Source organism: Pelobates fuscus, chromosome 6, assembly GCF_036172605.1.
Source record: "Pelobates fuscus isolate aPelFus1 chromosome 6, aPelFus1.pri, whole genome shotgun sequence".
Lineage (NCBI taxonomy): Eukaryota > Metazoa > Chordata > Amphibia > Anura > Pelobatidae > Pelobates > Pelobates fuscus.
In genome coordinates, this window is record NC_086322.1 from 308,069,627 (window position 1) to 308,091,409 (window position 21,783).

The 21,783-nt window shown below is 41.2% G+C and overlaps 1 protein-coding gene across 1 annotated transcript in view; it reads right to left on the reverse strand.

Moving 5' to 3' along the window:
* LOC134615208 (1,25-dihydroxyvitamin D(3) 24-hydroxylase, mitochondrial) overlaps nt 1-20,443 on the reverse strand; it is a 33,203-nt gene extending 12,760 nt beyond the window's left edge. Inside the window, exons 1-10 of the mRNA XM_063459702.1 lie at nt 19,894-20,443; nt 18,341-18,531; nt 12,623-12,716; nt 10,853-10,949; nt 9,435-9,526; nt 9,086-9,197; nt 8,479-8,624; nt 6,486-6,652; nt 4,096-4,174; nt 1,917-2,114 (exon numbers count right to left, since the gene is read on the reverse strand). Coding sequence (XP_063315772.1) covers nt 1,917-2,114; nt 4,096-4,174; nt 6,486-6,652; nt 8,479-8,624; nt 9,086-9,197; nt 9,435-9,526; nt 10,853-10,949; nt 12,623-12,716; nt 18,341-18,531; nt 19,894-20,127 — 1,410 coding nt within the window. The 5' untranslated portion in view covers nt 20,128-20,443. The remainder of the gene's footprint in view (nt 1-1,916; nt 2,115-4,095; nt 4,175-6,485; nt 6,653-8,478; nt 8,625-9,085; nt 9,198-9,434; nt 9,527-10,852; nt 10,950-12,622; nt 12,717-18,340; nt 18,532-19,893) is intronic.
* Between the last annotated feature and the right edge of the window lie 1,340 nt (nt 20,444-21,783).

Sequence of the window (21,783 nt, forward strand, 5' to 3'; positions counted from 1 at the left end):
TGTTAGAGGGAGTGGGGTGTAGTGACACAGTAACAGAGGGATTGAGGGCCTGCTCAGTGAGTTTACATGTTAGAGGGAGTGGGGTATAGTGACAGTAACAGAGGGATTGAGGGCCTGCCCAGTGAGATTACATGTTAGATGGAGTGGGGTGTAGTGACACAGTAACAGAGGGATTGAGGGCCTGCTCAGTGAGTTTACATGTTAGAGGGAGTGGGGTATAGTGACACAGTAACAGAGGGATTGAGGGCCTGCTCAGTGAGTTTACATGCTAGAGGGAGTGGGGTATAGTGGCACAGTAACAGAGTATGTCAGTATTACTTTAAATAAAATATGGCCTTATTGGAGGCATGTGAAAAGCATATTGCTATCAGGATATTTGCTGCTCTGCTACAGAACATCTTTTTTAAACCAAGTCGTCTTTGCAAGTAGCGAGTTTGTATCGACCAAGTCATTATGGCCATCAGGTCAGATCTCAATGGACTACAAGCAATTAGCAAATGATGGATTCTGAGAAGAGTCACTTGGCCTTTTTTGTGCTGCTTCTGATTTTAAAAATAACAGAACTCGTGACACCGGGTTACACATTTCATAAACTAAAAATAAAAGGTAAAAGCAGAGCTGTGTGGGGACGGAGCCTGACCTTCAAGCATTGCAGACATGTGGCACATGTGCTCCTGCAGCTTTGGCAGTAAATAGGGCATTATCCTTCACTTACTTTTTCAACACCCAATGTGCACTACCTGGGTCAGGGGTTCCTGGGCGAACACTCCAATACCTTCCATGACGCTCACCCACACTGTGGCCGCTTTCCTCGCTTCAAAGCTCACGGCTCTGACCAGCCTAACTCCTACCATCCCCCCCTCTGGACGGGTGGGGTATATCCTGGTCCCCACTACCCGCTCCACTCACCCACTCGGGTTGTGAAAGGCTGATATAGCTCAAGCTCCGATTGCAGCTGCAACATTAAGATGACGGACACTCTTCCTCCTCGTGTGCGAGGGCCCACATATTCGATGCAGACCCATTACAGTGCTAACTGTCACGCCCTATTCGGCAAAACTGGAGGAACGCCTTAGGGCAACACCATCCCTGAATGTGGCTTAACTACCTGGAGATCAGGAGAGCAACACCAAGCAGTGGACAAGCAGGCCCCCTCAGGGCGCACCGACCACAAAACGGCGCACCTACCTGGCTGTTCGCCTGCCTGGTGCAAGAGTCCCACGAGGTCATAACCCTCGACATCAACCGTACAGGCCGAAGATCGCCCGCAATATGTCCCAATCATCTCAGAATGTGTACTACAAGTCGGCGGACTACGGATGCAAGCTCCCAGACAGGCCGGGAGCAGGAGGGGAGTCACGTCCTGGCACTAGAGAAAGCCTATTCACCGGGACTCTCTATACCTCAGGCCAGTCATACCAAGGATTGGGATCGGCTAATATGAGCGTTAATATTGTTTTTTCATGTAATTGTCGTTTCCACTCTATTTAACCTAACCTTGTGCAGTGATCCCTAAATAGCAGGAGCTCTAGTGGTAATCTAAAGGCTAATCTAAGATTCTAATGCCATACTAAGTCAGATACCTCTATGCCAATCTTTAAATGTTTATACAGCCTTCACACGTAGCTTAGACATGATGTCATTGACTATGCTTTAACGAGACACATTACCCTAAAAAAAAAATTACAAATATTGTGCAGCTATCTAATGCCATGTATACGTTACCTCATGTACTCGCGCCCTTGCTGCCGTGACAGTGTAAGATTGTATGTTAAATTGTGCACACCAAAAATAAAGAATTTCAAAAGCAGAGCTGTGTTTGCAGAGGTTGTACATAACAAAGAAAATATCTGTTTCAGCTAGAACTCGGTAAGCTCAAATTACATTTCATTGGACCAAGGACAAACAGTACTCACCCAACACAGAGTTAACTGTAACTGCAGTTCCGCTAAACGTCTCCCGATACACATTCTCTTTCCAATTCCAAATGGAATGTAAGCAAAGGGGTTGATGGTATTTTTTTCTTGAAGCCATCGTTCAGGTTTAAACTGTGTCCATTCATCAAAGCACTCCTCGTTGGACCCCAAAACATGGCTGTTTATGGTTAGTACAGTCTATAAAGAAATGTATACATCCGGTCAACTAACATGATTAAAACAATGTCTGTAGCATTCTCACTCAACGAATGTGCTACAGAACAAACACAATTTATAGGGGTCAGTATAATGTTTTGGTGCCCGGTAGTAAACCCAGACACTCTTTTTGAGCCAAGTTGATGCTACAACACTATAAATGAGGTATTCTAGGGAGTCCAGATAGAATTTAAAGCAAGAGTGACTTGGACTACTTTGAAGCTGATTTATGAGACTGGATTGTTTCACATGGTAACGTTGGGCAAAAAAAATAAAAAATGATTAATGGACCTTTACAACCAACCAGGCCAGCCCATCTCAATGAAGTGGTCTAGGTGCAGTGGCCCTGTTTTTGTGGCAGGGTTAGGGCCACCTATAGTGGATGTCATACTGACAGTCACTAGAGGTGTTTTTTCGCTGCATTGACCGAGTAAAACTCTGTGGCTTGAAGTGGAAGCCCATAGAAAAGCAATGAATACAGTGCTTTCATATGGGGAAGCCTGGAGGCATGAGGAGCTTTGGATTGGAAAATTACAAGCAAGGCCTTGCCTCCATGATGACGTTGCAGTAGGTGGAGCAGATGAGCAGCGCCAAGGGATTTTCGCACTGGAAAAAGCTAAGTAAATACTTTATTTTCTTAATTTTATGGCGAATGAGGGGGGTGGCACTGAACGAGATAATGACCAAGACATGCATTTGGAATCCAGGTTTGTATCCCTAACACTACAGTGTTTCTTTAAATGCACGTAAGCACGTTAACACACGAACCTCTTAAAGAACCTCCAAGGTGCTACCTTGAAGAAGTGGAGTAAGGGAGATATACGCACCCGAATCTCTCCCTTCTCAGTGCTGCCATCTACTGGATCAGCTCTGTCTTTGGGTTCTGGCTACGTCATCTGTGTGGAGCCACATCACTGATGATCTCTAACGAGTTAGAGTACAAAATAGGATTGTACTGGTAATACTGTGAAACCATGTTATCCTCCATAGATCATCTTGTGCATGCGCAATGAGATGCCATAAACATCTGTTATGTAGCTTGAGAAAAGATACAATGGCTTATGGGAAATGGCAACATGTTTCAGGCAGACGTTTGTTTAATGCTCTGCCTTATGCCACATTGTGCTATCTCCCACAATTATATCTGTTGATTATGTCAGGATTTCAATGATATGAGAGTGATCTGTTATGTAACATTTTTATGCTGTTGGCGGATGCTATGATATCTGGTGCCAAGGAATAAACTAATGCTGGAAAGACTTTGCAGCACAGAAAACACTGAGGTTACACTGACCTCATAGATGCCATAAATATAAACATAAAGAGATTAATCATGAAATAGAGATTTCCTGAAGAAAAAACCTGTGAGCTTTGAAAGATCTAGACTTAAATAAAACCCATAAAATATCATGTTTATCTCGGAAATCAGCTTATTGCGGGACTTGGACTAGTACGTAAGAAGCAGATTTGCCAAATCTAACAAGTGCCATGCCAAGACGTGAGTGGGTGAAGCCAGGGAGGGCATGTGCCAGCGATGCAATTTGTGTCATTGGTGACCTGCTTGGCCATAAACGGACACGTGCATGCCATGACCATGGGATCCCTTACAAAGGGTGTCCATATGCAATGTACTTTTTAAACATTTGTGCATTTTTGTTTTTAGTCCCCACATACAGAATTGTCCCACCGAATCTGGGTCCTTGTGAAAGTATAGAGACAGAAGACCTGAAAATAAATCAGCTGGAATGTTTGGCCACTGGAGACAGAAGTCATGCACCATGTAAATATTGTGCAAATATCATGATGGTAATGATACATTTCATATAAACAGCAGGTAACTTAAATTACTTTAAGCTATTACAGACTTGGGTTTATTGCTGTTCTTGGAGTCTCCTTCAATAAAGGACTGGCTATGCCATCCATTCTTTTTCTAAATGTCTTCTGAAATGAATGGTATACTTACGCCTTTGGGCAGCATATATTCTCCCAGAATGGTTTCCTTATCGAGGGTTCGAGTTGTGAAAGGCACAGATGGGGTGATCCTGTAAACGGAATATTTATATACTAGTAAAGATGAAGTAAATTCTGATGCAGGATGTAAATGGAAAGAAGATAATGGATGTAGAATGATACAGTGGAGACATTCTGGGTGAAGTCAAGTTCAGCACTCTCCAAGGAAATCAATGGAACATTCATGTTTAATTTCTGCTCTACATGGAGCAGTCATAGTATAGAGATTATAAAAACACTCACTAAAGTGGTGTGAAAAAGAAAGGCCAACCCCTGTTTTTCCTATAATAAAGGTATATGTGTAGTTCGGCCCATCTGTTAGCCAAGCAATGTCCAGTCTTGCCCTTGGGCTCTTGGGCCTCCATGTTTGAAAGTTCATTTCTGGACCTTTGCAGCAGAACCCTTTTCTCTTAGTCAAAAGGAGTTGTGTGTACATTTACTATCAGGCCCGGACTGGGAAAATGATTTGGCCCAGGCAAATGTAAGCAAATGTAATAACATGCTTAAACTGTGTTTGCTTGGAACTTGACTCTGGTGTCTCCATAAATGGGATACCAGGAAACAAAAATGCCAGAAAAGAGTATTGTGCATGTGTCTGGAGCCTGCTTAAGGGATTGCGTGTGTGTAGAGTGAGCTGATTGTGGTGTGGTTTTGTGTTAATAGGTTGGTTTCAGTCATGCTGTGTTTGTGGTGTAATGTAATGTATGTGTGTCTAGGTGCTGTAGAGAGTGTGTGTATAGGGGGCATAGTGTGTATAGGGGATGTAGTGAGTGTGTGCATACGTGTGAATGTCAGAAATGTAGTCTGTGTATAGGTGGTGCAGTGTGTATGTGGAGGGGATCAAGTGTGTGTTTGAAGGACCCAGAGTGTATATAGAGATCTAGCGTGTGTATATGTGTAAATTATCCAGAGTTGGGTAAGGGATCTAGTGTGTGTCTGGAATGTAATGTATTTAGGGGTGCAGTATGTGTGTGTGAGGATGCGGTGTGTGCAGTATGTGTGTGTGTGTGTGTGTGTGAGGGTGCTGTGTGTGTGTTAGGGTGCTGTGAGTGAGAGTGAGGGTGATGTGAGTGAGGGTGCTGTGTGTGTTTGGAGGGATTGTGTGTTGGGGAGGCAGGTTATTGACAATATATGTGTATTTGCTGCTATCCCTGCTATCTCACTTTCGTGAGACCCGGAGCATTGCCATGGCAACGATTCGGATCTCGTGAAAGGAACCCGGTGGAGCTGCAAGATAGAGTTCCTCCAGGTCCTCTTCTGTCGCCCTCCCCAGCCAGCGGCTGCATGTAACTGCTGTGTGCCAGTGAGGGAGATCTTTTGATCTCCCCACCGGCTGTCATGGAATACAGCGGGACCGGCACTCGGATAGCGCAGGCCCTGCATGGACCGGCCAGGGAGATCCTGTGACCTCCCCTGCCGCTGTCATCCCATGAATTTGCCTGGTTGCCCGATTGCCAGTCCGGGCCTGTTCACTATACACATTCATACTAAGCAACAGCACACACTTTACTTTACCACCAACCAACCACACTGGTGAGAGGTCACTAATAACTGGATATTTATACACCCCTGTCCTCAAGCCTCTGGGATGAGCTCATTGATTACCATTTAAATAGAATTGGCAATGTATAGCTTGCTTTAAAAACAGCAGGGCTGGGCTGGGCTTGTTCTAACAGCTCAACTTAGAGCTCAACTTAGAGAGACATAAAAAAATAATAATAATAATAATTAAATAAAATATAAATGGGAAGCTATTTCAATATGTAGAACAATTATATCCTAAGCATAAGTATAAAAAAGCCAGTTTCCGAGAAGCTACCAAGCAAATTAAACACAAGCTAACCTAGTTAAAACCCAGGAAACGTCTGTTGAAACACACAAAACATCCTGGTGAAAACCCAGACAAGGGGACAAACCGTTGCAAAACCACTTCCATTCAAAATTAACCGAGACACAGATGAAGTTTAACCCCTTTGCTGCTGGAGGTTTAATCTTTAGCATCGTTAGCCAGTCGGAACAAGATTTCCAGGTTGGCTAATGTCAATTCTGTGCATATTCCTATTACATTATTTATCTGAGGGTGGAAGCCCTTTAATTAAACTAATAATATCAGCATTTACAGATACATTGAGTTCTGCCTAGCTTTCAACTAATCAGTCAAGTTAATGGTGTAAATTCTATTGCCTTCACGAGGTTGAAAGGCTGGTCCCACTGGGAATCGAACCCGTGATTCTAAGACAGTTTGCACCACATCAGAAGGAAGAAACATTTCGGTGCATAACTAAACCAATCTCTTCTCAAGATAAAAATTATCTGGAAAACCGATATATGAGAAAAACCTACCTCATAGATTCCTTCAGACAGGCCTTCAAATAAGGCATATTCCGAATATCTTCCGCACTCGGCACTTGGCCAGGAGGCAGGACCCGCTCGATCTCTTCATATAGTTTCTTTTGGATGTCTGGGTTTCTGGATATATTAAATATGGCCCAACTTAAGCTGTTGGCCGTCTGAAATATAAAGAAATGACATGGTTAGTAAAAAAATGTAGCCGAAATCTTTAAGATTTCCATAAAACAGGTTTAGTGAACAGAGATAATTATTTCAGACACTTCATTCAGGCACTTCACATAAGTTGTATTTCGTAATCGAGGCTCGATAGAAGACATTATTACATGAGTTTGCAACGTAGGTCTTTTTAAATGGACCTTCAAGATATCATGATCATATTTTACACACAATTCAATACTCGATGGAATGCATCAAATAAAATAAACAGCAATGGAGCTAAAAATCTTTAAGGAACACTCAAGATCCCTAAAGAACGTTAGCTTGCTAAAAAGCTTTATTTGTGAAATGTGTCCTATTTTTTCATTTTACAAAAAGTGCAGATTTCAAATTAAAAAAAAAATGGCAATTTTATAAATGAACCTTGTATCCCCTTCTCACCCCACCCAGACTTTCTGTAGCTGTCCAATCACAGAATTCCTAAAGTAGCTCAATGAGAAGTCTTTGTAAGCCTTCCCCTTCTCTCCCCGCCCAGAATTTCTGTGGCTGTCCAATCACAGATTTCCCAATGAGCTCAATGAGAAGAAGCTCTGGGCAATTGCTGCCTCTTAGAAAGTAACAGGACAGGATGCAACAATGTTAATTTATAAATGTGCTAACTTCTATTAAAATCTGCACTTTTTGTAAAATAACGGGGTTGGGGAACAGACACATTGTTCACACATAAAGCATGTATAAAGAACCGTAGAGGGCAGGGTATTCCTTTAATGTCAAAAGGGACATTTTCATAGCGGTCAATGTAAAGATTAAGTTATAATAGCTACATCACATCGTAAATTTGTCTACTTATCCTAAATTGATGAAAGAGGAAAAGAGTTGGCCATACAAGCATTTAATTATTACTTGAGATCGAGGAATGAAAATCCATCGTAAATGTCCACATGATGAGGGAATATGACCTCACTTAACTGCGTCAAGTCATATTACGGTGATATCAAATCAGAGATATCATGGATCATAAATTTAGACTAAAGTCTTAATTTGTGCGTTAGGCTGAAGTCTGTAGTAGACTACGATGGGTGTTTATAAAGAAGCCTCACATTTTAAAGGACTTTGATATAAATAAAATTAACCAGGCATGTTATATTATGCCAATAAAATGTATCTACACGTTGTGATAATCCACATATATATCATTTTTATTCCCTATTCTGCTTCCGATACTAGTCACGTGGTAGCTGACCCGTCAGATTTGCAATCTGTAATAAATGTGACCTGAGACAATCAATCTGGCCTGAGACACTGCAGGATTGGGGTTAACAAATTGTATTACCGGAGTGCTCAAATGTAACGCACAGACTTCCAAAACGTTTTACTACTTCATCAGAATTCACATTAATATATTCTAAACCGGAGGGCATTGTAAGACAGGAGGGCAGGAATAGAACCCAGTGGAAACCTAGGTGTATGGAGATTCAGAAGCTCTTAGGAATATGTGGGGTAAACAACCGCCAATCCCTAAAACTGTGACTAAAGTCCAGTAAGGCAAGTTTTCAACTCGCTTCCTGAAATAACGCACACAGATATTTAAATGTTACTCCAGCTTGATGTAGTAGTTATGGTGGTAGGACTACTCAGAAGCTGCTCCTTACACATACAGACTCCATTCACCAGGACCACATAAAATCACTGAAGTGGTTATGGTGCCTGTGGTAACCCTTTAAGTGTTAATGTATGCATGTTTAATTTAACTTTAAGTACTTTTAGACAAAATGGCTTTCTTTGCAGCATACAAAAAAATAAATAAATAATGAGATGAATTTCTTACGGTTTCCACTGCTCCAATCAACATCTCAGTAATGGTGGCGTACATCTCCTTTTTGGATAATTTGCTGTCTTTGTAAATTTTGCAGAGAAAATCTTCGGTGTCCTTTGTGGAGAGTTTTGTCAGTCTGTGGTCTATGTGACATTTTGCTGCAGGGTGGAACACATCAGAAACTTAAACCAGGAACCCATGGTCAAATTAGCACCACTCTGCTTTCGTAACGTTTCTTTCAACAGGGGCTTAGCATAAAAGTCAGACAGAAAAGTAATAAAAGCACGTGCAGAAACGTAGTCTAACTGTAATTGCATATTCTGTGCGATAAGTCATTATGGGAGATGACCTTAGATCATAGCTGGAAATCAAGAGGTACAATTAACAAGCATCTTGAAATGCTAAATCAGCTGTGAATGTGGAAACGAATTCATGTTATAACCTGGAAAAGAAACCTCTGGTGCTAAAGTTGGAGCTAGCCGCAGGTTGGCTGAACAAGGAAGAATTCAAAATGTTTCCACAGGAGCTAGAGCACCAACTATGGACTATCAACAGTGGGCACTCATTTTTGTAGAACTCAGGAAAAGAGGACTCAGTTCAGAGCTACGAAAATTTGTACCTGTTTTGAATAGATTGTCCCAGGCATGGGTGTGATCTTTCCAGATTTTGGTGTTTAAACTTCTGTGGAACTCGACAGGAGTTACCATCATCAGGCCGAAAGTGCTCATCATCTGCAAAACATGAGGACAAGCCCTAAACATACAGAATCCAGCACACTCCCTCACTAGATACCAGCTTCAAAGCTCACAGAGTTTAGTAGTTTGTTTAACTATCAAGATTTCTTTTGGATCAACCATTATTTTATTCTACTTTGATGCACATGATCGAATATAAAACTAAACATGTTTTGCTGTCTATATTTGATATGTAAGCACACTACTCGTGTATGCCTAGATTGGCCTTCTTACCGTTTTGATGGCTGTGATGAAATTCAAGGCTTCTTCTCCTAAATTAGGCTGCAAAAATCCAAATCTCTTCTCATACAAAACAAGGCAAATACCTGCAAATACAGAGAGTGGCTTTATGAGAGGGTTGCTCATTCTAAAATGGATTTAACGTGATAGGTTGCCTCACAGAATATTAACCAAAGCGGTGCGGTTTGTGGGGCTAAAGCCACAGATTTGGGTCTTTTTAGATCTCTATAGTTGGTCTAGGGGGCAAGTTAGGATAGTTTTTTATTTGTAACTTTATATTAGGCTGCTGTGTCATCTACAAAACAAAAGATCAGCAGTATGGGTAGAGAAGAGGGGGCGGAACATAGAAAGGCATGGAACGGTCATGACAGACCCCCATCGCTCTGTTAGCAAAAGGGTCATCAATAATTCCTTTAGGCTCAAGTCCCAAGTGTTTTGGGACCTGGCAATAATTCTGTACATTTTGGGGGTCATTAATACTGGAATATTAGATAAGCATAGAGAAACCTCAGGGGACTTTGTATAAATAAAAAAATATTCTTAATCAAGGTCCTAAAAAGGAAGCAATTGCCATAGAAAGTAACAGAATGTTCCAGCTGATTGTTCCACTTTTAGAAATGTGTACAAATATTGGCATTTTATATGTTCAATACATTGACAGTTAGAATGTTGACACAATTTAAAACTATTGCATAAGGATTCTGGATATTGAAATGGTGTAAAACCACAGTAACACATTGAAATGTCAGATGATCCCCCAATGTTATTATGGCCATAATGTGGGTCCTGTAGAATATCATAAAACATTATTTCAATTTTTAGGTGAAGGTAGCTGCATTAGAAAAACTAATTGTCAAGTCAGGTTTATTTTCCTTTTTTTTTTTTAAATCTATTTTAGCCAAAAAATGTAAATATTATGTATGTGAAAAATCCGGAATGTTTCTGTTAGGAATCTACAAGACAACTCTGATTAACCTTATCGAAATCACATTTATGCTCTATCAAGATCATACATGTTATTATCTACCAACAAAAATGTTACCTTGAGTTTTCAAGTTCACAAAGGTTATCTGTCTTTTGTTATCTTGTCATAATATAAGTATTCATTGCTTAAACTTATTGCCCCATAATAATACAGAACAACGTTCACTATACGAATATTCACCTACAATGCAGTTTAACTCAATGCTGCTGGCTAATTCAATCATTCTCCTACTCTTACATATCGTCTGAAAAATTAAGTTACAAAAAAAAAACACTGTATTAATAGCAAAGCCTGTGAAATGCGCAGGTAATGGCTTTGGCTTTTTTAAGGTGACTCATAAATGATTTAATTGCGGCTATAACAATACAGCCCACAGCAAATATTTGTTTCCTAATTATATGTTTAAGTGAATACAGCAAAAACTTACTTTCAAGTGACCATTTGTTTAGCTCACAATACAAGTCATCAATTCTTCCGTCTTTGTTGCAGATGCGGTCAATGTGTTGAACAAAATCTACTAAAACCTTAAGAAAGTAAGAAAAAAAAACAGATTAAAACAAATGATCTGTTTTCTCTAATAATAAAAGTCATAGAATCACTATGTCTATATCGATGATTTTCTAGACGTTTTAGTGAGAAAAAAAATATATGGAAGAGAAAATATAAGAATACTTGTGGGAAGATTACAATTAAAAAGATAATAGTTTTGCTGATTTTCTTGGTTCTCACGGTGACTGTCCCACATTTAGATCTTTGAATCTTTTTCCTTGGAAAATATGTGGCGCCATTTTATGAAGGACTGGCTTCATTTGGGCAAATGCCTATGGGTTGCAGTGGTCACAGGCCGAATTCCAACCATCACAGTAAAGTCGTGTATGTCTAGAAGCCGTCATTCCCTGAATTGTATATAGGGCGCCTCAATCTTCCTACAGTCCGCCATGATGGCCTCTGATAATTCCCTCCCAGCATGTTATGCTCCATGTGATACTGTGCACCAGAAGTACATTGAAGGAAGCTTCACAGACCTGTACAACCACAGCACGACAGAAGTAAATGTGGGCGCTCTAGAAATCCTACAAGATATCCAGCGGAAAATAGGGGGGAAGGAGAGGGCTAGACTGGACGGGTGGGGAGATAGGGGAGCTGGGTTATGTAGACTGGACGGGTGGGGAGATAGGGGAGCTGGGTTATGTAGACTGGACGGGTGGGGAGATAGGGGAGCTGGGTTATGTAGACTGGACGGGTGGGGAGATAGGGGAGCTGGGTTATGTAGACTGGACGGGTGGGGAGATAGGGGAGCTGGGCTATGTAGACTGGACGGGTGGGGAGATAGGGGAGCTGGGTTATGTAGACTGGACGGGTGGGGAGATAGGGGAGCTAGGCTATGTAGACTGGACGGGTGGGGAGATAGGGGAGCTGGGTTGTGTAGACTGGACGGGTGGGGAGATAGGGGAGCTGGGTTATGTAGACTGGACGGGTGGGGAGATAGGGGAGCTAGGCTATGTAGACTGGACGGGTGGGGAGATAGGGGAGCTGGGTTGTGTAGACTGGACGGGTGGGGAGATAGGGGAGCTGGGTTATGTAGACTGGACGGGTGGGGAGATAGGGGAGCTGGGCTATGTAGACTGGACGGGTGGGGAGATAGGGGAGCTGGGTTATGTAGACTGGACGGGTGGGGAGATAGGGGAGCTGGGTTATGTAGACTGGACGGGTGGGGAGATAGGGGAGCTGGGTTATGTAGACTGGACGGGTGGGGAGATAGGGGAGCTGGGTTATGTTTCTGTGAGCAAACTGGTATTACTGCAACACTATCAGGAATAAAACGGATCTGATTATTGTATTTATTCTAGGATGTATAAAAATAGATACAAAGGTGCAACACTCTAAATCCCTGTGTTACCCGATAATTCACTTCCACATTGAGGGAGATTTATTAACGTACTGCCATGAAAAATGGGGCAAATGTTTAAATCGAAGCAATCACCGTGGCAACATTCGTCTTGCAGTTTCCCAGTTTTTCTTGATGACCTGCTCCATGTTTGAATACTTTACTTCTGTTAAAGACACTTTTCTAATTCTCCCCCTGACTGGACGTGATGCCCTCTACAATGTATAAAGATAAAAAGCCAAGAATTGCCCCATTCTTTGTACATCGCGGCTCTCAGAAGGAGCAGAACTGACTGGCACAGACCGTTACCTCATTTATTTTTGTGTCTAGTTTTCCAACTTCCGTGGGTTTCATTAGCTTCTGCTGGAAAGCGCTCCTCACCCTCTGCCAGTCCTTGCCTTCCCTACACAAAATGGAGGAGACAAGAGAGAAAGCAAATTCCAGGTAAATCCACGAAAACGAGAGATTGTTCGCTGTCACAAGGGTCATGGGAAAACATTCCTCAGAGATATAAAAATATACATAGACAGATAGAAACATTTAATACAAATATAGGAGAGAACAATCCATCTTGAAAAAACTAGTTTTTCTCAAAGTTCTTATAATGTAAGCAGTAGTACATTTTGTTCCTAAACATGCAGTTGCTGTGATTTTGATAATTTGTCTGGTATTCACAGTTTCAGTGCTGGGGAAAAAAATGCAGTGCTTAAATGGAACACAGCCGAAGATGCTCTCTACTTAAAATGACACTGCGGCAAAAAAAAACCCCACCATTTACTAGACAAACTCAATGAAAATATGCATGCATTTACTAATTTGGAAGGAGATCTAAAAACAACTTGCAATAGCTACTAATCTCTTATCTGCAACATTTGCAAGCCCTCCCCTTTTAACCCCGCCCAGACTTTTCGTGGCTGTCCAATCACAGACTTCCTAATCCAGCTCTTGCAAGCGCTTCCCTTCTAACCTCACCGGGACTTTCTGTGTCTGTCCAATCACAGTCTGACCAATGCAGCGCAATGAGTTACACTTAACACATAAAACAAATCATTCAGCAAGCTAAAATGCTTTATGGGTTTGGAGTGTCCCTGAAATATGATTAGAAAGGGCAATCGATATATGGATCACTTGTTCTCCGCCTCCAGCATTATAATCCATATTTCATTGGCAAGGCCTCTAAGATGACAAAACTCATTTTCTGAATGATAAAATCTACTTTCCAATGTTTCAATAACAGAGAATTTTATAATATTATACCAACAAAAATTATCCAAATTCTATCTCGGAGAGCGGCCATCAGTGACTGGAGTTTATCACAGACGCTGTGTTTACAGTAAGTCGTTAGAATCCGTCTCCCACCAATGGTCAAATACAGCAAGTCCATTAGGAAATCTGACGTAATATTGTGTCTGTCTAATAAATTATGGTTTATTCACCGCAAGACGCATCACTTTCATCTCAGCCTGGGTTGGTGTAATGCGTCTCCTTCTGAGCCTTGGCAATATACAAATACTGCTCTCTGTGTGCAGCACCAGTTATTTATTCAATGACTAAGAGGGGAAACACAGACCACCCATCGTCAGCTTCCGTTAGGCATAATTTATTCATCTTCACCTAATACCAGATGGACAAGTCGTGCAAATGTCCCCAAATCACACAGGTTTATTTACTAATCATAAACTAAAACCTATATTTCAAATTCAAGAATTTGGCAATTAGGTTACAGTTAGTTATACTGGGTGGGTTTATATTATTAAAGGGACACTCCAGGCTCTCCCACACACGTTAGATGCACTGTGTAGGTTAGGTTACAGTTAGCTATACTGGGTGGGTTTATATTATTAAAGGGACACTCCAGGCTCCCACACACGTTAGATGCACTGTGAAGGTTAGGTTACAGTTAGTTATACTGGGTGGGTTTATATTATTAAAGGGACACTCCAGGCTCCCACACACGTTAGGTGCACTGTGTAGGTTAGGTTACATTTAGTTATATTGGGTGGGTTTATATTATTAAAGGGACACTCCAGGCTCCCACACACGTTAGATGCACTGTGTAGGTTAGGTTACAGTTAGTTATACTGGGTGGGTTTATATTATTAAAGGGACACTCCAGGCTCCCACACACGTTAGGCGCACTGTGTAGGTTAGGTTACAGTTAGTTATACTGGGTGGGTTTATATTATTAAAGGGACACTCCAGGCTCCCACACACGTTAGATGCACTGTGTAGGTTAGGTTACAGTTAGTTATACTGGGTGGGTTTATATTATTAAAGGGACACTCCAGGCTCCCACACACGTTAGATGCACTGTGTAGGTTAGGTTACAGTTAGTTATACTGGGTGGGTTTATATTATTAAAGGGACACTCCAGGCTCCCACACACGTTAGATGCACTGTGTAGGTTAGGTTACAGTTAGTTATACTGGGTGGGTTTATATTATTAAAGGGACACTCCAGGCTCCCACACACGTTAGATGCACTGTGTAGGTTAGGTTACAGTTAGTTATACTGGGTGGGTTTATATTATTAAAGGGACACTCCAGGCTCCCACACACGTTAGATGCACTGTGTAGGTTAGGTTACAGTTAGTTATACTGGGTGGGTTTATATTATTAAAGGGACACTCCAGGCTCCCACACACGTTAGATGCACTGTGTAGGTTAGGTTACAGTTAGTTATACCGGGTGGGTTTATATTATTAAAGGGACACTCCAGGCTCCCACACACGTTAGGTGCACTGTGTAGGTTAGGTTACAGTTATACTGGGTGGGTTTATATTATTAAAGGGACACTCCAGGCTCCCACACATGTTAGGTGCACTGTGTAGGTTAGGTTACAGTTAGTTATACTGGGTGGGTTTATATTATTAAAGGGATACTCCAGGCTCCCACACACGTTAGATGCACTGTGTAGGTTAGGTTACAGTTATACTGGGTGGGTTTATATTATTAAAGGGACACTCCAGGCTCCCACACACGTTAGATGCACTGTGTAGGTTAGGTTACAGTTATACTGGGTGGGTTTATATTATTAAAGGGACACTCCAGGCTCCCACACACGTTAGATGCACTGTGTAGGTTAGGTTACAGTTATACTGGGTGGGTTTATATTATTAAAGGGACACTCCAGGCTCCCACACACGTTAGGTGCACTGGTTAGGTTACAGTTAGTTATACTGGGTGGGTTTATATTATTAAATGGGCACTCCAGGCTCCCACACACGTTAGGTGCACTGTGTAGGTTAGGTTACAGTTAGTTATACTGGGTGGGTTTATATTATTAAAGGGACACTCCAGGCTCCCACACATGTTAGGTGCACTGTGTAGGTTAGGTTACAGTTAGTTATACTGGGTGGGTTTATATTATTAAAGGGATACTCCAGGCTCCCACACACCTTAGATGCACTGTGTAGGTTAGGTTACAGTTATACTGGGTGGGTTTATATTATTAAAGGGACACTCCAGGCTCCCACACACGTTAGATGCACTGTGTAGGTTAGGTTACAGTTATACTGGGTGGGTTTATATTATTAAAGGGACACTGCAGGCTCCCACACACGTTAGATGCACTGTGTAGGTTAGGTTACAGTTATACTGGGTGGGTTTATATTATTAAAGGGACACTCCAGGCTCCCACACACGTTAGGTGCACTGTGTAGGTTAGGTTACAGTTATACTGGGTGGGTTTATATTATTAAAGGGACACTCCAGGCTCCCACACACGTTAGGTGCACTGGTTAGGTTACAGTTAGTTATACTGGGTGGGTTTATATTATTAAATGGGCACTCCAGGCTCCCACACACGTTAGGTGCACTGTGTAGGTTAGGTTACAGTTAGTTATACTGGGTGGGTTTATATTATTAAAGGGACACTCCAGGCTCCCACACATGTTAGATGCACTGTGTAGGTTAGGTTACAGTTAGTTATACTGGGTGGGTTTATATTAATAAAGGGACACTCCAGGCTCCCACACACGTTAGGCGCACTGTGTAGGTTAGGTTACAGTTAGTTATACTGGGTGGGTTTATATTATTAAAGAGACACTCCAGGCTCCCACACACGTTAGATGCACTGTGTAGGTTAGGTTACAGTTAGTTATACTGGGTGGGTTTATATTATTAAAGGGACACTCCAGGCTCCCACACACGTTAGGTGCACTGTGTAGGTTAGGTTACAGTTATACTGGGTGGGTTTATATTATTAAAGGGACACTCCAGGCTCCCACACACGTTAGGTGCACTGGTTAGGTTACAGTTAGTTATACTGGGTGGGTTTATATTATTAAATGGGCACTCCAGGCTCCCACACACGTTAGGTGCACTGTGTAGGTTAGGTTACAGTTAGTTATACTGGGTGGGTTTATATTATTAAAGGGACACTCCAGGCTCCCACACATGTTAGATGCACTGTGTAGGTTAGGTTACAGTTAGTTATACTGGGTGGGTTTATATTAATAAAGGGACACTCCAGGCTCCCACACACGTTAGATGCACTGTGTAGGTTAGGTTACAGTTAGTTATACTGGGTGGGTTTATATTATTAAAGGGATACTCCAGGCTCCCACACACGTTAGGTGCACTGTGTAGGTTAGGTTACAGTTATACTGGGTGGGTTTATATTATTAAAGGGATACTCCAGGCTCCCACACACGTTAGATGCACTGTGTAGGTTAGGTTACAGTAAGTTATACTGGGTGGGTTTATATTATTAAAGGGACACTCCAGGCTCCCACACACGTTAGATGCACTGTGTAGGTTAGGTTACAGTTAGTTATACTGGGTGGGTTTATATTATTAAAGGGACACTCCAGGCTCCCACAAACGTTAGATGCACTGTGTAGGTTAGGTTACAGTTATACTGGGTAAGTTTATATTATTAAAGGGACACTCCAGGCTCCCTCACACATTAGACACACTGTGTAGGTTAGGTTACAGTTAGTTATACTGGGTGGGTTTATATTATTAAATAGACACTCCAGGCTCCCACACACGTTAGATGCACTGTGTAGGTTAGGTTACAGTTAGTTATACTGGGTGGGTTTATATTATTAAAGGGACACTCCAGGCTCCCACACACGTTAGATGCACTGTGTAGGTTAGGTTACTGTTATACTGCTTGGGTTTATATTATTAAAGGGACACTCCAGGCTCCCACACACATTAGATGCACTGTGTAGGTTAGGTTACAGTTAGTTATACTGGGTGGGTTTATATTATTAAAGGAACACTCCAGGCTCCCACACGTTAGGTGCACTGTGTAGGTTAGGTTACAGTTAGTTATACTGGGTGGGTTTATATTATTAAAGGGACACTCCAGGCTCTCACACACGTTAGGTGCACTGTGTAGGTTATGTTACAGTTATTTATACTGGGTGGGATTATATTATTAAAGGGACACTCCAGGCTCCTACACACGTTAGATGCACTGTGTAGGTTAGGTTACAGTTAGTTATACTGGGTGGGTTTATATTATTAAAGGGACACTCCAGGATCCCACACACGTTAGATGCACTGTGTAGGTTAGGTTACAGTTATACTGGGTGGGTTTATATTATTAAAGGGACACTCCAGGCTCCCACACACGTTAGATGCACTGTGTAGGTTAGGTTACAGTTAGTTATACTGGGTGGGTTTATATCATTAAAGGGACTCTCCAGGCTCCCACACACGTTAGATGAACTGTGTAGGTTAGGTTACAGTTAGTTATACTGGGTGGGTTTATATTATTAAAGGGACACTGCAGGCTCCCCCACACGCTAGATGCACTGTGTAGGTTAGGTTACAGTAAGTTATACTGGGTGGGTTTATATTATTAAAGGGACACCCCAGGCTCCCACACACGTTAGATGCACTGTGTAGGTTAGGTTACAGTTATACTGGGTGGGTTTATATTATTAAAGGGACACTCCAGGCTCCCACACACGTTAGACACACTGTGTAGGTTAGGTTACAGTTAGTTATAGTGGGTGGGTTTATATTAATAAATGGTTTATTACGTTATTATTTTGATATAAAATGTACTTGCAGTATTAGAAGTCCATACGCTTCATCTCGATAGTCCCTGTAAGCTTTCCAAGGTTTGATTTCCAGTCTCTGTGGGTAACTGCTTTCTTCTCGATACAGAGCTTCTAGCAGACAAGGCGCTCCAATATGCACAGAGTCAAACGATCCGAGTTTCATACGAAAAATTTTACCAAACTGCTTGTGGTAACCTGCCTGCAGTACATACAGTAAGACATTATTATAATTTGAAGTCAGATTCCTGGCGACACAATAAGGATTTCATTCTGCAGATATAAACAGATGCATCAAAGAAGAACACATGATTACAAAATGACGAGATCAATATGTTTGCAATGCATAGAATATGTAAACATTTACAAAAATGTCTCTTTTTAAAGTTTTGGGTTTATACATAATGAGTGTTGGATATTGCAGTTTAATTTTGGCAATTCTGGGGCAAAGTCCCATAAATGGAGCAATCACTATGGGAACTAACTGAATGTATCTGGTGACAGCTCAAATTTAAAAACTTTTTGCCAATATTGCTTGTTCTCATATGAAGGTCATTAAATTCTGATATTTGTTTGAGAGGCGCTAGGAAGGATACAAAGTCATTTCTGACATGATAACACTCTGTATCGCTCTGATCCTGAAATAGAACAAGTATTGATGAATGCAGATTCCATTTATTGTACAAACAGAGTTTTTAAAAAAAATTTGGGGAAACAAAAACAACCAAAAACATACATTTAGCTTTTTAAATCACGGAGTGGTTTTATTTCTTAATACTTTTACACTTCCATCAGTTTAGACAATTGTTCAGTTTCCTTTACATTCTTTAGAGCTTAGACACTACAGTAGTTTTCTTTCCAATTCTCGACAAGCTGATTTGACACCGCATGAAAACTCACTGTTTAGTCGACAGAGCCCTCCATTGGGTAACACGTTATCAGAGTATACAGTATGTTATCTCATTGGAGATAAACCCTCAGAAAATTTCACACCATTTATTTAAACTAGATCGAAATAATAGGATTGCACAAAAATAACACACCGGAGGAGAAAAAAAAAAGTATATATACCGTATTTAAGTTTTAAAAGATTTTTTTATTTTATAAATATATAATAATTTTTTTTAAATATCCAAAGAACATATTGTATTTTTCTAGACTGTTCGCAGATAGAATAGAAGTTTCTCCTGGTCATATCACAAGCATAGAACTAGGATGCTTATAATAGGAATCGAATAGATCTGACCATTTTAGCAGAAATACAACAATCTGCAATGTAGGTTTACCTGTATGGACCTAGAATTCGCTCTCCTCGGATGCTCCTATTCACTGGTTTAGTAAATAAATTCTATTTATTATTAGAAAACATTAATCTCTAGACTAAATGTATACATGCATTCTATAAAACCTATTCTCTAGATGGAAATCAAATTACAATAAGATTTGTATCTAAGAACGATTCAACTCTTTATCACAAGTTAGTCAATCTCTCCCTGAGTGTCTATTAAACAAATTCTAAATAACTAAATACAAGGTAAATGATATCTATTTTTGCATTATTTACCAATGCTTCATGTTGCCTTTGCAGACCTCCTTTCCTTAAGATGTCCATGAAGCTTCCCAAAACTGGCCAGTTTGTGGGTCCAGGCAGTGAAGACATGGAGTGAGGACAAGTTACATGAGGGTCATTTTGCCCTGCAGCCTTGAGGTTGGACACAGTAGATGGAGGGATGCTGCTCTGGACACTGATAAACCTGGATTTCAGCAACATGCTCACGAAGTTCCTTTTCTGAGGCATTATTAACCTGCAGAAGATCCCAGATCAGGAGAGGTGTTTTGCTTTGGATACTGGTAGCATTTTGTTTCAGTATATTTATAGTCTGGGTCTTAGAACTGTTTGCAGGAATACAAAGCCTGAGCCAATCACAGAGCTTGCTTGGGTTGTGTGTAACCAGAGTCAGCAAGGTGTAGTACTTTGAGTTCATTGAAAATCTGTTTTCTTGGCTTGATTCCTGGAGCTATTGCCAAATCCTTAGATAAAGTCTGTTTTAAAGTGACCCTGTTCACATTTCTCTGATTACTCACCTCTCCCAGCTTGGTTCTGTTTATTGCACACTTTCCATGGCTTGTTTGCTAGTCACTCACAATAAAAAGCAGCTGACAAGGTCTGTGTCTCTGTGCCCTCTTCACCCAGAATGAATGGCAATACATGTCCTCTCCTGTAAGGGTTAATTCCCTGTATCCCTTAACCTATTAACTGACTGTTTGCTTTAAACCTTAAAGAGACAGGACATTACTGCAATGCACACACTGCCTGGAGGAATTATTCACACCCACCCACTGGGCATTTTCACAGTTTGCAGTCTTTGAACCTGGAATTAAAATGGATTTAATCATTTTTGTTTCTTGTTCTTTTGTTGTTTAACATTTGTTTACATACCATATCTAACTTTTTGAAGATTAAAAATATTTTAATTGTGGTACAAAAGTTAACTAAAAACAAACATGCAGATTCACCCTCTAAGTCAATACTTAGTCACCGATGGCTGAAATGACAGAGGTAAGTCAGCTTGGCACATCACACGGTCTCAGCCAGGTTTGATGGGAGCCATTGTTGGAGACAATGGAGAGCAATTTTAGATCCAATAGATCGGCAGTTGACATACGTCCTGCCATATTACATTTATTGTTGCCAGCCCTCCCCTTCTAACCCCGCCCAGGCTTTCTGTGACTGTCCAATCACAGGCTTCCCAATGCGGCTCAATGAGAAGTCTGTACAAGGCAGGTGCTCTGGGTAATTGCTGCCCCTTGAGTTCAGTGCAATTATGTTAACCAAACTAGGAAGTAACAGGACCCATTGTCTGATTGACAGCCAGGAGGGTGTAACCAGATTCATCCATAACGGTGACAGTTTATATTGAAATCTGCAGTTTTTATAATGAAGGGTGGACAAAGAGAACACGCTGTTGGCACATAAAACACTTCAGCAATTCTTTATTCAGCTGGGAGGTGAACATCTATTCCTGATTCAGCGATCTTGTGTAATGAAATATGTTTTTTCTGTAGGATTGCCTGGCCTACGGGCTAAATACACCTTTCCCCCAATTCTGCTTAGTCCTGGTTAATGAAGAGCATCTTTACAATGTGAAACTACCACACCACTACCACCACTACTATTATTACTGCCACCAGTACTACTGCCTAGGAAAGTCATTTTCAGGATGATGACAACTGGCTTTGTGCCTTTAAGTTTAATATGTGGCCGGCCCGTGACGTTTAATTTAAGAGCAAACCTGTGACAGGTAGTCTTCAGCCCATGACAGTGATCGATTGTGTGTGCCTGATAGTGAGTTAGCTTGTGTGTGTGTGTGTGTGATAGTGAGTGAGCTTGTGTGTGTGTGTGTGTCTGATAGTGAGTGAGCTTGTGTGTGTGTGATAGTGAGTGAGTGTGTGC